The sequence below is a fragment of the Pezoporus wallicus genome, unplaced genomic scaffold (genome assembly GCF_028554395.1).
Source record: "Pezoporus wallicus isolate ANWC-B61680 ecotype Strahan unplaced genomic scaffold, APGP_CSIRO_Pwel_v1 contig_13721, whole genome shotgun sequence".
Taxonomy (NCBI): domain Eukaryota; kingdom Metazoa; phylum Chordata; class Aves; order Psittaciformes; family Psittacidae; genus Pezoporus; species Pezoporus wallicus.
In genome coordinates this window covers 306306-322371 of record NW_026640870.1, presented here as the reverse complement: position 1 = coordinate 322371, position 16066 = coordinate 306306, and the positions used below count along the sequence as shown (strand labels likewise).

Below are 16066 nucleotides of genomic sequence, written 5' to 3'. Positions count from 1 at the left end.
TGGTCCTGGCTCTGATTTTCCTTACAGCCCTATAAAGGGAAATACCTGAGTTATTGTTCAAGCTCACCTTGGTGGTGGTGTCAAACCCTTCCAGATGAAAACAGAACTGCTTTAAAGTGAGGGTGAGCATCTGAACGCAAACCAGGGTGCCAGGCAGGGAAGGTCATAGCCCCAAAGCCTTTCTGGATAAAGGAAATTCAAGCGAGCTCAGCCCAGTGCTTCAAACACAGTTTCTTACCTGCTGCATGCTGCTTTGCACACTTGCTGCCAGCAGCTTTCTGGGCCATTCCACTTGAAGGCAGGCATCAGATGGAGGAAGTGACTTTGAATTTTGCCATCATTCTTCTTCCTGTGGAAACCATTTCTTTCAAATCCCCCTTGAAAGCTGGCAGCTTCAAGGAAAAGAAGCTATTTTTAAATATGGTACATTCTGATAAGAGATTTGGGGACTTCTTTTGAGGTGCCCCTCTCTCTCTCTCTTTGAAAATTGCCCTGTTGCAAGGCAATATGATACCATGCTGGAAGGAGGTTGGATGTATTAAGGACTCTTTTAGTAGAGACTTTGAAGGAATCGCAGGTGGTTACCGGGCTGCTGCAGTAGTGGGTTAGCAAGCAATAAGAACTGGAGTGGGTCACTCCCCAGCCAGCTTTGGAGACTAGAGTGGGGCTTCAGAAGTCTCGGGGGGTTCAGACACCCTCTTCAAGCCCTGGGGAGCTCACAGTGGGGAACAGCAGTGCCAGGATGGTTTCCAGTGCTGTGTGAGTGGGAGCTGGGATTTCACAAGGGCTTTTTGGTTGATCTGTTCTGAGAGGGAAGGGCTCAGTATTGCGTATATGGGGAGACCAAGTGAAGCTGGCAGTTTAGAAGATCTTCAGGATGTGTGTCTCCCCACAAAGCCCCTCTGGCTCCCTCTTGCCATCATGAGCTGCTGTCACTGTTAATAAAGCAATTGGGTCACCCCCAGCTTGTCTGGGTTGTTGCTGCTGGGGCTGCTCCTTGCTTGTGTGTCGTTATGCAGAGGAGCGTCTTCCCTCTTGTAGAGCCTTTCAAGGAACTCGGTGGGTTGGAGGCAGGGGAGAGGAGAGAGCTGTGAAGTGCTTTGTATGTATGTAACACTGCAGGACAGTTATAATGTGAGTACTTCAGTCTTAATTAACCCCATACCTGCTTGCCATTGTACTGCCTTTGGCTCCTTGGCTTTTGTAGAGCTGTGAGGAGGCACACACAGGCAAGGCAGACAGCTCTGAGTTAGTCTGAAAGGTACTTCTGAGTTCTACTTGATTGCTCCTCCTGGCATCCCTCTGTGCTGCAACACTGGGTTGTCAGCAGGATTTCCTCCAGGGAGCAGCCTCCTCTTGAAGGGAATGGATCCTGCTTGGTGCTCAGTTTCCTCCACCTTTTCCCTTTCCTGCTCTGCTCCTCAGAAAGCTGTAGCAGGATTGTGCTCAGCATGCACACGCCTTCCTCCAGTGGTTGTGGAGGATGCCTCGCATGGGAGGACTGAGATGAAGCACAGGACATGCAGGGAGGAAAAACACGTTGCAAAAGCTGCTGCGAGCCCAGCTAAAGATGTGCACTGGGCAGCTGGCCGAGAAAGGGGTGTTAATCCTTTCTAATGTGATAACAAGATCCATCCTGGGGCTTAGTTTCTCATGTCTTTTCCCCAGAGCACAAGGGTCTTGTCATTAGTGGCTTCATTACCATTAAGAAGTTATTTGGACTGTACGTGTTGGCAAGTAACAAGGAAGGAAGTCAGCTTGACCTCTCCTGCCTGTGGAGGTAGATGCTCTTGGCAGAGCTGATTCTTTTTGTGGGTATTGGGGATTCCCTCATCCTGCAGGGCTTTGTTCCTTATTCTTGCTCTCATTCCTTCTTTCCACTTTTTGGGCTTGCCAGAAAGGGTCCTCAAGCAGAGGGACTAAGAACAGGTCTTAAATTTGCAGGGTGGATGCTCGTGGTGTATCTGTGCCTGGGGCATTCATGGAAGAGGGAAGGGCTTGAAAAGGACTGGTCAAAAAGGGGCCCCCCTAAGACTGATTTTGGCCTCTGGGGCGGACTTTGAGTTTGTAAATGGTTTTGGGGGCAATTACAAAATGAGAAAAGGGAGGCTAAAATCAGGTAGGCAGCAGCAGAAGCAGGTCAAGCTTCATCCACCCTTCACAATCAAGCTGTGCTTTGTTTTCCTTGGTTTATTTTCCTCCCACAGCCAAAGCGTGTCGTTCTTTTGGCTCTCCAGGGCTTTGTGCCCAGATCTTCTCTTCGCAGCTTATTAGATCACAGCCCAGGGCGCTGTGTCTGCAGGCAACTTCTCCTTCAGCCCAAGGCTTCCTGAACAGCGACTCCTGGGAAACATAAAGCCTCTCTAATCTCTGTATGTGGCTCATCAAATACAGTTCCAGTCACAATGTGGTCCTGTCCAGCCTGCCCAGCTGTGGTGGGCATCTCAGGAGGTCAGAGATCAGCTCTGGGCTGGAATATAGAGGATTTATCTGTGCTGAATGTGTTCTGGTGTCCTCAACATAAAAAGGACATGGAACTGTTGGAACAAGTCCAGAGGAGGCCACGAGGATGATCAGGGACTGGAGCACCTCCTGTATGGAGACAGGCTGAGAGAGTTGGGGCTGTTCAGCCTGGAGAAGAGAAGGCTGCCTGGAGACCTCATAGCAGCCTTCCAGTATCTGAAGGGGGGCTATAGGGATGCTGGGGATGGACTCTTCATTAGGGACTGTAGTGATAGGACAAGGGGTAACGGGTTAAAACTTAAACAGGGGAAGTTTAGATTGGATATAAGGAAGAAGTTCTTTACTGTGAGGGTGGTGAGGCACTGGAATGGGTTGCCCAGGGAAGCTGTGAATGTTCCATCCCTGGCAGTGTTCAAGGCCAGGTTGGACAGAGCCTTGGGTGCCATGGTTTAGTGTGAGATGTCCCTGCCCATGCAAGGGGGGTTGGAACTGGATGATCTTAAGATCCTTTCCAACCCAAACAATTCTATCATTCTATAAGGGACAGCAGGCAGCTGTGGAGCTGTGTGTGGCACTGAATGTTGTCTCTATTGTGCTGTAGTGGGAGAGGCAGCTCAAAAGGAACCTTGGGTGGGAGGTTGGGGTGGAGCATCGTGCTGGTGCATCAGGCGTTCGATCTGAGCGCTTCTATGGTCAGTATTTTTGGCATGGGCATGTGCGTGTCTGCACTGAAACACAAAACTGCTCCCAGGAAAGGCGCTTGTGCAGCCATAGCTGCTAATTACACCATCATCCCTCCAGATGGTCCATCTCCCTCTGCAAGTCAGCTTTGCTCTGGGTAGAATCCTAATTACAGTGGCCCGCAAGCTGTGATGTGATGAGGCTTCCTGTCCTGATGGCTGCCAAAAAGTGCCTGTGATCAGGAAACTCCTGCTGCTGGTGGGGTGTTGCTTCCAGGGTGGTGGAAGAAGCGAGTTTGTGCTGAGTTTCACAGCTCCATCTGGCTCTGGAGCAGGTTTTCCTGGAAGATCAGTTGTAGTTTGGAAGACTGTGTCATTGGAGAGCCACGTGCAGGTCAAAGAGCCTTGGTGTGCGTTGCTCCAAGGGAAATGAGAACGCAAGGGATGTTCCCAAGATCACACAGGGTTGTTGCAGGGCAGATGCCTTCATGAGAAGGTACCAAATGAGACCTCTCCTGCCGTCACCTTAGGGGCTCATAGCGCAGCTCTTTGTAACCCACAAAGTGCTGGTTTCAAGAGTGGTGAAGTCAGCCCTGGGGAAGCTCCTTGTACCCCCGAGCCCGGTGGCTGTGCTACTTTGCTACATCAGGCAGTGCACAGCATACCCAGCTTTCATCTGGGCTCTGGGGGTGTTAAACCCCTTTCTCCACCACCACAGGGTGCAGAAAGCCCTGATCCCCATGTCTGATTTGACAGATTTCAGAGCTAATGAGTTTCTTGGAAGGTGAATGGGATATGTACCGGTGGCCTCTCAAACCTGGAGGTTTTAGAGGCAAGTGTCCTTCTTGAGGCTGTGATTGCTCTGCCCTGGGCTGCATCCTGTGTTACAGAGGTGCAGAGCCCACCAAGGACCTCCCTGGCTGTAAGCAGAGATATCCCAGTTCTCTCCACATTTGAAGGTGTGAAGGAGCTTTTTGCATTTCAACCCAGCCCCTCTCAGTGTACCCACCGTGGTCAAAACAGAGCCGATGGGGTTCTGCCAGCTGCCTGCCAGTTAAAAGTTACTTCTCGGGCATCTCTCCTCCTGCCTCTGTTTCTTCTCTCAAGTTCCCCAGCTGTCTTTGCACATCCCCGTGCCTCGGTGTGTTTTAATCCTCTGCAAGCTCCCGCAGTCCCCAACACTGCGTGACAAACTCGGCTGGTTGTAGTGTCTGATCTCCTAACGAACGCTGTGCTAGCCTAGCACTCGGCCTTTTCTTCAGCTTGTTTTATATGGAAATTTCCTCCAAGTGAAACCGATTTCTGGGAAGGGAAAGAGAAGGCTTTTAGGGAGTCTCGGAGGAAAAACAATTTTCAAGGGTTTTTTGTCTCTTGAACCTAAAGCGTAGAAACTGGGAAGAAGATATTACAGTTCTGTGTAGAGGTGTCGGAGCACTCTGCAATGGGAGGGGGAGTAACTTTAATTACGAGTGAACAATGCCCGGTTCCTCTGTGTTACTCTTGCCTGTTCCTGAAGCTGGATGAGCCCTCAATGCCCATCTCAAGTAATTAATTGACGGAGGAGAACCAAATTCCCCAGGAGCATTGCTTAGGGTTTATTTCCCCTCAGCTCAGCCTTGCAGCAATTGCTCTCTCCTTAAAGTGCAGTTGCCAAATGAATCCTGCTTGACTCAGGGGTTTAGGGGACCAATTTCAAGCAATTGTATGGAATAACACTAGTTTGGCACCCACTAGAGCCAAGTTTATTCAGTAGTTAGGTACATTCAGAAACAGATAGGAATAGAAAATTGAAGAATTACCCGTTTATCTTCTACCCACATCTCGCTTGGCCGTTATCATTTGCGTGTTGCTTTTTCCCTTATCTCCTAACTGATTATATAGAATCTCAGATCCCTGCAGCTCTGAGCACAGCAGATAAAGCCAGCTGTAGGAATTGGCACCTTCTCATTTTGAGCAGTGCGAGTGCTGGTGGGTCTCGCTAATGCTCATCAAACAGCATGAAAAGTCCTGGGCTCTTCTTGCTCGCTGCTCTGCCCCAGAGCACGGCTGGGGAAAAGGCACATCCCTGCCACGCTGCAATTAGAGCATTTGCTTATCTTAGCTGTAACAGAGCCATAAACTTTATCCAGGCCAATTAAATCAGATACGCAGTAAACATGCAGTTTGCATTAATGTGGGCTCTTTCTTTCCTTATGTAAGTACAGAAGGAATTTGGGGTGGCCGGTGGCTGGGTCTCTTTCAGTTAGTTAGCTCACGCATCACAAGGGTGTGTCGAGAGGCAAATTTATTGGAAAGCTGCTTTGCCCTCAGCTTTTCGGAAGCACGTTCTGAGATCAAAAGAGCAATGGAAAATCCGTAGATGGAAACAAAAAGTTCCCTACATTTCTGGGAAGCACCTGGCCAGCTGGGATTTTTCTTTCTATACCCTCACGTTTCAACTACCCTATTCACTTGGGAAAACCCAGGTTGATCTTTAATTGGAAGAGCAACCTGGTGCCTTACAGGATGCAAAAAGCTTTGTAGGGCGGATGTCTCAACTGTGGATTACCGTCCCCAGTCTGATGGGCCTGAAGGGCAAAGGGGAAATAACATACCCAAAACAGGGACAGAAACAAAGGGTGCTGTTCATAGAGTCATAGAACAGTTCGGGTTGGGAAGGACCTTAAGATATCACACAGTTCCAACCCCCCTGCTATGGGCAGGGACACCTCACATTAAACCATGGCACCCAAGGCTTCATCCAGCCTGGCCTTGAACACTGCCAGGGATGGAGCATTCACAACCTCCCTGCGCAACCCATTCCAGTGCCTCACCACCCTCACAGTAAAGAATTTCTTCCTTATATCCAATCTAAACTTCCCCTGTTTCAGTTTTAACCCGTTACCCCTTGTCCTATCACTACAGTCCCTAATGAAGAGTCCCTCCCCAGCATCCCTATAGCCCCCTTCAGACACTGGCAGGCTGCTATGAGGCCTCCACGCAGCCTTCTCTTCTCCAGCTGAACAGCCCCAACTTTCTCAGCCTGTCTTCATACGGGAAGTGCTGTTGCTGAAACAAGGGATGCATTATTTGTTCTCATCCTCTTCTTCCCCCTCCAGGACATACAACCTTACCTTTCTGCATCCGTACTACCGGACCGACGAAGCGGAGGAGAACCCATTCATCTGCTCATCGCATCGTGAAAACGGCATGCAGAAATGCTCCAACATCCCAACCAGGAAAGAGTACAAGGTGGAGTGCACCTTGAGCATGGACTCCTACACCCCAAGTTTATACAACCCTGACTTCAGCAGCAGGAATGCCTGCATAAACTGGAACCAGTATTACAATGTATGCATGGCAGGGGATGTAAACCCACACAATGGAGCTATCAATTTTGATAACATTGGATATGCTTGGATAGCTATTTTTCAGGTAGGATTCTCCTACAGATTTTTCTGTTTCTTTTTGTTTTGTCTTTTGCTCAGAAAGATTCTGATAGATGCATCAGAGGAGGAAAGAATTTACTTGCACCTGCATGAAACTGCAGATAACGATACATCAAGTAAATGAATTGGACAATAACCCGCACAAGGGTTGCAAGAGAGCATTTGGAGGGAATAGACATTTTTCCAGAGCATTTTAGAAGAGGAGGAAAATATTTCTTGAGGCAGGCAAAAGTATGGCAAGTTCTGGCACTGCAAATGAGATCGAAATAAATCCCAGGGGCTTTGGAGAGGTGGGGTCTTTATTGCTGTAGTATCAGGAATTGGAGAGTGGTGTTAAAGTCCTTTCTACAGTCCATTCTAAAGCTTGATAGCATGGTTTGAGTTTGATTCTGGAATGACAGGGTTATACTGATTAGTGTGGTATGCTGGAGGGAGGAAGAAATTGTTCTGGCTAGAATACCTGTGGAGAGATACTACTCATGGAATTTGGGTCTCTCTTAATGCACACCTACACAGCTCTTCACTAGAGACCAAAGTGCTCTGAGCTCAGGCTGCAGGAGCCTTTACTCCAGCAACTAAAGCATTTTCAAAGCTCTGGAACAGTGGGTAGCTCATCTACACAGTCCAGAGGCTCTGGTCTCTTTGGGATGGCCTGTTTTAAGATGATCAATGAACTGTTTTCCATTGTAAATTGAAACTTAAATTGCACTGTCTGGTTTCAATACATATTTCATTGTGCTTTTGGCTAGATGCCCTGTTTTGTTTTGTCTTTCTGAAGTGTAGGTGACATCTAATCCTAAAAGAGAAAAAAAAATTTCCTTTAGTTCTGTTAATGATCATAGAATCAGAGAATAGTTTGGGTTGGAAAGGACCTTAAGATCATCCAGTTCCAACTCCCTGCCACGGGCAGGGACACCTCACACTAAACCGTGCCACCCAAGGCTCTGTCTAGCCTGGCCTTGAACACCACCTGAGATGGAGCATTCACAACTTCCTTGACCAACCCATTCCAGTGCCTCACCACCCTCACAGTAAAGAACTTCTTCCTTACATTCAACTTAAACTTCCCCTGTTTAAGTTTTAACCCGTTACCCCTTGTCCTATCACTACAGTCCCTAATGAAGAGTCCATCCCCAACATCCTTATAATCCCCCTTCAGATACTGGCAGGCTGCTATGAGGCCTATTCTTTATGATGAATAATTACTCATTCAGAGCTCTACATTTCATTTATGAATTTCCTTCTCGCTTCATATTAAAATACAAACTTAACTTCCATTTTCATCTGAGTTGTAAAGGGGTGATAGCTTGCTCTTAGCATCCTGCCTGCTCTCTTACTGTCACAGTAGCTCACCTTGAATCACACTGTTGCTGGTGTCAAAGGCTTAAAACCAAATCCAGAAGGGTTCAGGCAGATCCTAAGTCTCTACAAGGGTACGTTTCTTAGAATGCTTTAGTTCTTTCCTGGAGTTAGTATGGCAAGAGAGCAGCTGCCATAGTAATTGTGAATATTCCTGACTGGTAGTGAGTGTTGCATAAAGGAAAGGGGGAGATCAAAGTGAGAATGGTGGATAGGTCTCTGGCTGCACTTGCATTCTCCTTTTTCTGCTCTTGCATAGTTCTTTGATGGAGCTTGATGGATGTGCCCAGGAGGTCCCATCTGGCTCCCACCACAGGGCAGCAATATTCTTGCCAGAGAAAGGGCAGAGGGTATTGCTTTGCAGAGTGCCTGTGTTAGTGCATTGAAAATGAGCAGGTGCTTCTCGAGGGGTCCTGCTTCCTTTGTACTTCCAGAGCCTTTTTGCAGGCTGCATGTTTTAATTTCTTGTTGGTATTTCATTTCTCAGCCTGAAAATGCACAGTTTTAACCCAGGAAGAGCACACCGGTGACCACAGAGGCTTCAACCGATTCCTTTGGGCAGAGCAGAGTGTCTTGCAAAGTTGGATATTGTATCCATAGATCATTTTGGCGGCTGCTAGGAGGTTTATGATTGGGTTTAGTGCTGCTTAGGCCATCCAAATGCTAAAGGGTATTTCCAACCAAAGACTTCTTACATCCTTATTCCTTTTAGAAATAAGGACTCATTCTTAGAAGCTGAAAACATTCTAACTGCAGATAAAGAAGCAGCTGTTGGGAGGAAAGTGCTTGCTTGACTTTGATATGGAAAGAGTGAATCATTACAGTAATAGGTGGGATGCTAAATCAAAACAATTGCTGTAAGCAGAGAACATTTAACAAATATAGCTTTTGAGTTGTGCTCTCATTAAATTTAATAGTTGAAGCTGGGTAGCGCCGGGTCAGCAGTCAGATGAGGCCTCAAAGCAAGTAGTGCAGAAAGTAGAACTGATGGGTTTAGTACCTCAGGAGCTTCCTAGTGAATTGGTATTGAATTACTGGGCAGAAAGCACTCTGCTTTGTTCTGGATGAGACGGGTCCAACCGTTCTGATCTTTTCTGGGGAATAATGAATACTTGGTACTTTGTAAGAGTTACGGTGGTGGACTGAACCTCAAGGGCTGGCAAGCCTCCAGTTTGCATAATGGTAATCTTAGGACTCAGCTGGATCAAGCATCCCTCATGATTTATCCTCAATGAGTTGGAAATGTAGCATGGTTTAAGAGCTGTCAGGAGCGAGGTTGGTGAAATGAGCCCCACAGGGGAGATTTGGAAGGAAGTTTCCAAGTGCAGTGAGTGCAGGTTGTGCCCAAGAGTTTCCAAGGGCACAGTGTGATACCATGCAGACTGTGAACAGGCAAAACCAAAAGCAGGCTTTGACAAGGAAATCTGAAGATCTCTAAAACATCCTTATGAAAGGTGTACTAAAGCACGAGGCTAGCAGTATGGCCAAGCTTTTTCAGCTGCCAGAGTTTGGATTTAAGCAGCCGCCAAGCTGAAAGACATTGAACTTCATGGTAGTGATCCTGAACTTGCAAGTAACCTGACACGTGGCAACGGGGTGTACTAAGCAGAGAAATGCACTGTTGACCTTCCAAGTAGAAGTGAATGTCAGAGGCATCAGACAGGAGAACCAACCAAGTGCAACTAGAAGACCTTAAAGTAATAAAGTTGCTGCTGCATCTATGGGTGTTTGAAAGATAATCATTCATTATGTAATCCTGCGAATGATTCATGTTTTGATTCCCCTCATTTGTTGTGTAATAGGCTAATTCATGTATATATTTGTTACAAAGGCACGTTCAATAGCAAATTATGTGAACTAATTAGCTTATTACAGGATAAATGAAAGGAGATGGAACCTAAATTAACTGTGAGGTTTGGCATGATATTAAGTTCCCTTTATTGCACATGAATTTCAGCCACAACAATAAGAGCAGTAATTACAGGTATTGTTGTCACACTGCAAATGATGAATTACCCACCTAACCAAAGTCCAGTTTAATTTGGATTACTGACAGGCTCAGTGGAGCAACCAAAGCATTGCCACCTTCCTCACTGTCAGTGTTGTGTGGCCAGGCCTGAATGCAGAAACCCTGTTAAAAGAGAAGGGGGTTGGATGGGTGGTGAGATTATTTAGGCAACTTTGAAACCTACAGAGCCCTTGCTGGGATGGTTTCAAGTCTGACATGCAGAAAAGCAAGGTTTATGCTAGCACTGAGGAGGCAATGCTTTTGGCAAAACTTGTGAGGCAACTTCCAAGGAGCATTAACAGAGGCAGAACCAAGAGGAGATCAAGGGAATGAGTTGTTCCTCTGTGTCTCCTTACAGGATATAGTTGAAAGGACTGAACTTTGGGAGCAAATGTACAGGGAAACATGTCCATTCAATACAAGAGAGAAGTCTTGGTGGTGCTGGCTGAGTTACCTTTCCTCTGACCTCTTCTTCACGTGTATTTCAGAAGTAGCTGTATTTTGAAAGGGGTTCCTTAATGGAAGACCCTCTTGAAATTAGTCCTTGGATGCAGCTCTCAGTTCATGAGGCTGTTTCTGTTGTATGTTGTTCTGAGTTCATACTGCTTCTACGAGGCTTTTCTTAAGAAGACATCTCAGTTAACAAGTTAATCAAGGCATACAAGTGATACATCTCTGGCCCATCGTGAGAAGGCTCTGGCAAGGGAATCCTCAGAGACTTCTGCATTCAGCAGCCCCCTTGCTGCTGTCAGGGAATAAAAACAAAACAGGTTGTGTTCATGAGAACTGAAGACAGCCCAGCAGGCACACGTCATGATAAGAATGCCCAAGAACAGAAAAGCTGAATCACTTCATGAAGGAAGATGTCTGGAGTAGAGCAGCGTTAAAGGACCTCTTAGCAGCAGCAAGAGTTCAAGGTGCTATCTTGATAGCATGCTTATGTGGATAACTCCGGCTTGCTCCTGGTCTCACCAAGGAGTATGCTGTAGCCATGGAGGTGTGGGTGAGCAGCTCAGGGGAGAAAACAAGGCGAGGTGGGTAAGCAGGGGAATTGATGCCACCCACTTTGTCCTTCATTTGTCCTCCTGCTGCGGATGGCAGGCTGCCTGAGCAGGTGTGACAGTTGGCAGTGACAGCCGTATGCTGCCGGCCGCCTGCCGAAATACCCCTTTCATTTGCATGTGAAGGTACCTCTTCCGTGCTCTAGCTCGTCAGAAAAGCCCCTGGGAGCTTGTGGAAGCTATCTCAATGCATTTCTTCATCTTGACCCTGTGCTGTGTGTGAAGAGGAGCTTGTTTTATGTCTGTGCTGCTGACACTGCTGCTGACAGAATCTGTGCCCGTAGATGGGCACAGGGGGATCTCAGGGGGAGACTTCAGGTTTGGAGAGAGGAAGGTTCCTTTGTCTCATTTCACTGCTGTTTGGTGCCCTGATCTGTTCCACAGCTGTTGCCCGCTTTGTTTTAGCCTCTGCTCGTCATGATTGAAATCCTTCCCTGAGATTTTTCTCCCTTGCCTGGAAATCTTTCAGCTAAATCTGTGATGGGAACTGTATCTTCATTTTGAATTAAAGGAAAAATAGTGCACATTTTAATGCACTTCTGCTATGGCCAAATTCAAGAGTAAGTTTGGAGTCCCTCCTTGTCTATACTGTCACTTGGTCAGGAAAAGGTCTTGTTTGAGGAGACAAGACCTGAAGCTCTAACATTGTTTTCCCTTAGAGCGAGTACAAACCTCTGGTCTGGAACCTACTGACAGGGTCATTCCTCTTAGTTCCTACTTGCACATCTTCCTCTTAGCTGGGCTGTCACTCAGATATTAGTGTGGGCCTTTTGGGAGCTCTGCTGTTCTTCCTTTGTTGCTGGGACCTCAGGGTACCTCAACCAAGTTCTTTACAAAAGGACAGCTCAGGAATGATTACCCCAAGAGTGTTGAACACAAGATGCTGCTCATACACTTGCCTGTGTTAGCAGCAATAGAGCTTGCCTGTCTGCTGCAACCTCTGCTCTTCCACTAGTCTTAAATGGATGTGGGGAAGCCAAAAGGCACACTGAAGCAGGAGAAAGTGAAAGAGCCTGGGGCTTCCAACTTGCAGCTGTATTTTATGTGTGCTACGTGGTTCAGTGAGCCAGAAGCAGCTGACACACGGGGGTGCCCATGTTTTCAGAGTTCATTGAGTTGATAATTTTTTGGCCAAAAGGACTTTTTTTTTTTATGGTCAAATGGCTCATTCTTTAAACTGGAGAGATATGTCAACAGTGCTTGTCTGTGCGGAATTTGGCAAGGAAAGAGTTCGGAGCTTCTGATTTCCACTGCTTCAAGATTGTGCTTTGTCACTAGACTTGAATCTGCTTTGGATCACCAAAAATATTTTGCTCTAAATGATGGGGTTTGAGTTTTGTTGGTGTTGCTTTTTTTGATTTGGTCAGCTACATAAACATCATTTTTTGTCTTTGAAGAGCTTTCCTGCTGAATACCCAATCTAAAAATATCCAGCCCCTTTAAAGCATCTCAGACTGTGCTTCCAAGAGTATTAGTCACTTTTGAAAAGTCTCCTTCATTTTGAAGGTTAGAAGGACTTGTCCCATATAGCACAAGTCAGGGAGATCATCCCGATTCCAGGTCTGGACCCCCTAACCGATGGGAGGTACTGAGCGTGGCACAGAAACCTATTGCATCCTCTGTAGCTTTGGAAGGGTTTCATCCCATTTCAATCATAGGCTCTTATATGGAGAGCAGAAAGAGAGGTGCCTGCAGAAAGCCATGGGCTAACCTGGAGTCCAGTTAAGTGATGAAAAAGCTGCTGGTCTTGAGGCACACCAACAATTCTTACAGGGAAATCTTGGTTTGAGCACCCCAAACCTGCTCCATGATCAGGTGCTGCTATTGCACCTTGCCCCGTGAGTTGTACGTAGTGGAGTGGAGACTTGTACACAAAGCCAAAGGTTCAGCTCCTTTATCCTGATGTCCCCACCCAAATGTCCCCAGACTGCCTTGGGCTGGCAGATTCATCCACGGTGTGAACAGGTAAAGCTTAGACATTTGAACTCCTGAAGAGTAGTTTATGCCATAGTCCTGCACAGAGGGTAGTTGTGCTTGAAGCTGTGCACCCTTTGTCCCTAACATAATTTGAAACAAGGTGTAACAATATGAATACCAAAAATCCTTGCTTTTTGCATCTGGCACAGTATCCAACTGCTGTGTTCCAGACAGTGGTGTCTGGAGAACCACTGTCATTCATATCATTGCTATATGGTACGCTCATCTGTAAGCAAGGAGCTCAGTCTGGCTTCTCCTCTATTCTCATTGCAGACTCTTTGTCTTTCAGCTCTGCTCTGCTATAAAGCTCTGATTTATGGTGCTCTCTATGATAATGGACTCATTATTGCTGAAGCTAAACAGTTAAATACAGTCCCTGTGCATAAGATACTTTACACAAACAATGAAGATGGAGGATAATTATCACAGTAAATCAAACCTCATGAATATGGACTGAGATGTGATTTGTTATAAGCAGCAGTCATCCGAAATCAGTGCTGTTTTTGCTATCGGACGAGGATCTTGCATTATTTAGTGTGAAACTGAGAGGTAGCAACTAACCTTTTTGTAGCAAAAGTTGTTGAGTTTTATGGCATTTTTAAGCTGGTAGAGTCACTTTTATGAGGTTTAGGGCCACCAACAACAGTACTGGGGACATGTCCAGCTTTCTTGCACACTGGCTGCACTCTGCCTCTCAAGACCCACTGTGAAGTGGTAATGCTGACCAGGGATTGCGTTTATGTGGAACAAATTTGCGAGGCCACCAATCCAAGACATTCAAAGTTGTGCCGTTTCCTTCCTTGTGTGTTGCAGGGCCACTTTTCAGAGCAGATACAGGCTTTGCAAGACTCTCCATTTATAACGAAATGGCTTAAAGTCATTTGGAAAGCAAGCAGGCCCTCAAAGTGAAGGGAAAAGCATCTGTTCAGAGGACATTAGTCAAGCTGATAAAACCTGGTTTTTCTGACCACAGAGGTTACTTAACACCATGTGCCACGAGGAAATAATTAAAATGGTGAAGTTGCCTTCAAAAGTAGTGATGTGATTAGCTGCCAAGCACTCTGCATAGGGAAAAGGAATACTCCATTATTTGCTGGTCAGTGCTTACCAGCCAAATCAATATGCCCACGAGGGCAGAATACCTAGATAAGAGGCTTTCAGAAATGAATGCTGAAGGTCTAATAAAACTTACTTGAGACCATCATAGTAATTAATAGCTCTCACAATTCTTGGATCTTGGCTTGATGAGGTTTATAAAAACAAACCTCAGAGCCAGGGAAATGATGAGATAAAAAGTAAATAGAACTAAATAATCATGGTGGTCCTTAGAGTTGCTGCTCAGTTCAGCATAATTGATCTTGATGCAGATAATGCCTATCTTGTCCCCCAGAGGACCCAGTTTAGGCCAAAGCTAAAGAGGCTGAGTGCAAATTATAGATGTCAATTAAGATGAAAACTTGGAATGGTTTGGAAACATTTGGGTTTCTCTATATCGTCTCCTCCTTTGGCCAGGCACTGAACTGAAAAAGCACCTGCAGTTCTGCAATCAACCACCAAAGGAATTGCTGTTTGCCAGAGTTATGCCCTATAGGGGTTTTGATCAAAGTGTGAGATGCTGATTTTGGTTCCTATGCTTAGGGAGGCCGTCTCAACAAAAGAAGTTTGTCCAAGTCATCATAGAAGTGAAATCTTACCATGAGAATCATAGAATAGTTAGGGTCGGAAAGGACCTTAAGATCATCGTGTTCCAACCCCCTGCCATGGGCAGGGACACCTCACACTAAACCATGGCACCCAAGGCTCTGTCCAGCCTGGCCTTGAACACTGCCAGGGATGGAGCATTCACAACTTCCCTGGGCAACCCATTCCAGTGCCTCACAACCCTGACAGTAAAGAACTTCTTCCTTATCTCCAACCAGAACTTCCCCTGTTTAAGTTTGAGCCCATCACCTCTTATCCTATTGCTACAGTCCCTGATGACGAGCCCCTCTCCAGCATCCTTGTGAGAAGGATCAGGGCTAGGCTGGGGCTCTGTATGCTGTTCATTCTGTTCTTACAATCTTTTCAGCCTCACTTCACACAGTGATTTTCCAAACTTTCCTCGATTGATTAGTGGCACCTCAAGGTTGGTTTCTCCCTGCATCAGTCCATCTGGCACTAGCCATTAGTGCTTTCTAATACACAGAAAGTAATTTAGTGTGCGACTTCAATTAGTAAAGTAGTTTGGGTTGGAGTTTGGGTGTGGGGATTTTTCCCCTGGATGAGTCTTTTTTCTTAACTGACACTTAAGCAAAAGAAAAGCACCCTGCTTTTGAATGGATGATAGCCAAGAACTTGCAAAACTGTTGGCAGAGCTCAAAGACAAGGATTTTTATGATTAAAACTTCTTGACATAATAAAAGAAATTGTTCTGCAGAGACCTCTGAGGTGACCCCAGAAAAAAACAATATAAACCTCCTGTCTCCCAGGGAACAGTGAGGAGCTCTGAGTTAATTGCCAGTGTCTTTAATCTACATCTCCCTTGTGATCTTCTCTCTGGAGTTTTAGACTGATTCTGATCAGCTTCACTAGAAGACTTGATTCTGTCCCCCAGTTATGTTCCTATAAATCAGTCAAGCACTGTTACAACTGGTTAAACGATTGTAGCCTGAGCAAACCAGGAGGATCAAAATCACAGAACAGAAGACCATAAAACCACCCAAATATCTGATTGTCCATCCTCATCTTGCTGGTATTGGTATGACGGTGATGAGGGAGGGCCTAACTGGATACTGCATGGGTGGTAACCAAGCCAAAGATCAGTGACGTCTCTCTTTACCTTCACCTGAGTGAGCTTTCTGTTCAGTTCTTGCAGTGATGGAAGAGAGGATCAGACACAAGACTTGGGGCTTTAGCTCTCAGTCTCATAGCCATTGATGGGAGACAAATGATTTATCCCACCTCTGCCCATGCTAAGAGGTAAAGAACTGAATGAGCAGGCAAGGAGAGATCAGCCTGATCTCTGATAGGTTTGAAGGCAACTCTGCTCTCTGCCCGGAGTCCTTCAAAGGCAAGAATCATTCCCTGTGCTAGGGGGGCAGCATCTTCCTT

General features: G+C 46.2%; 1 protein-coding gene across 3 annotated transcripts in view; it reads left to right on the top strand.

Moving 5' to 3' along the window:
- The window catches only part of CACNA1H (calcium voltage-gated channel subunit alpha1 H), a 118009-nt gene that overhangs the window by 15946 nt on the left and 85997 nt on the right, over window positions 1–16066 (top strand). For all 3 annotated transcript variants that reach the window (XM_057420882.1, XM_057420881.1, XM_057420880.1), the window contains exon 5: window positions 6242–6557. In XM_057420882.1, the coding sequence (XP_057276865.1) occupies window positions 6242–6557 (316 nt within the window). The remainder of the gene's footprint in view (window positions 1–6241; window positions 6558–16066) is intronic.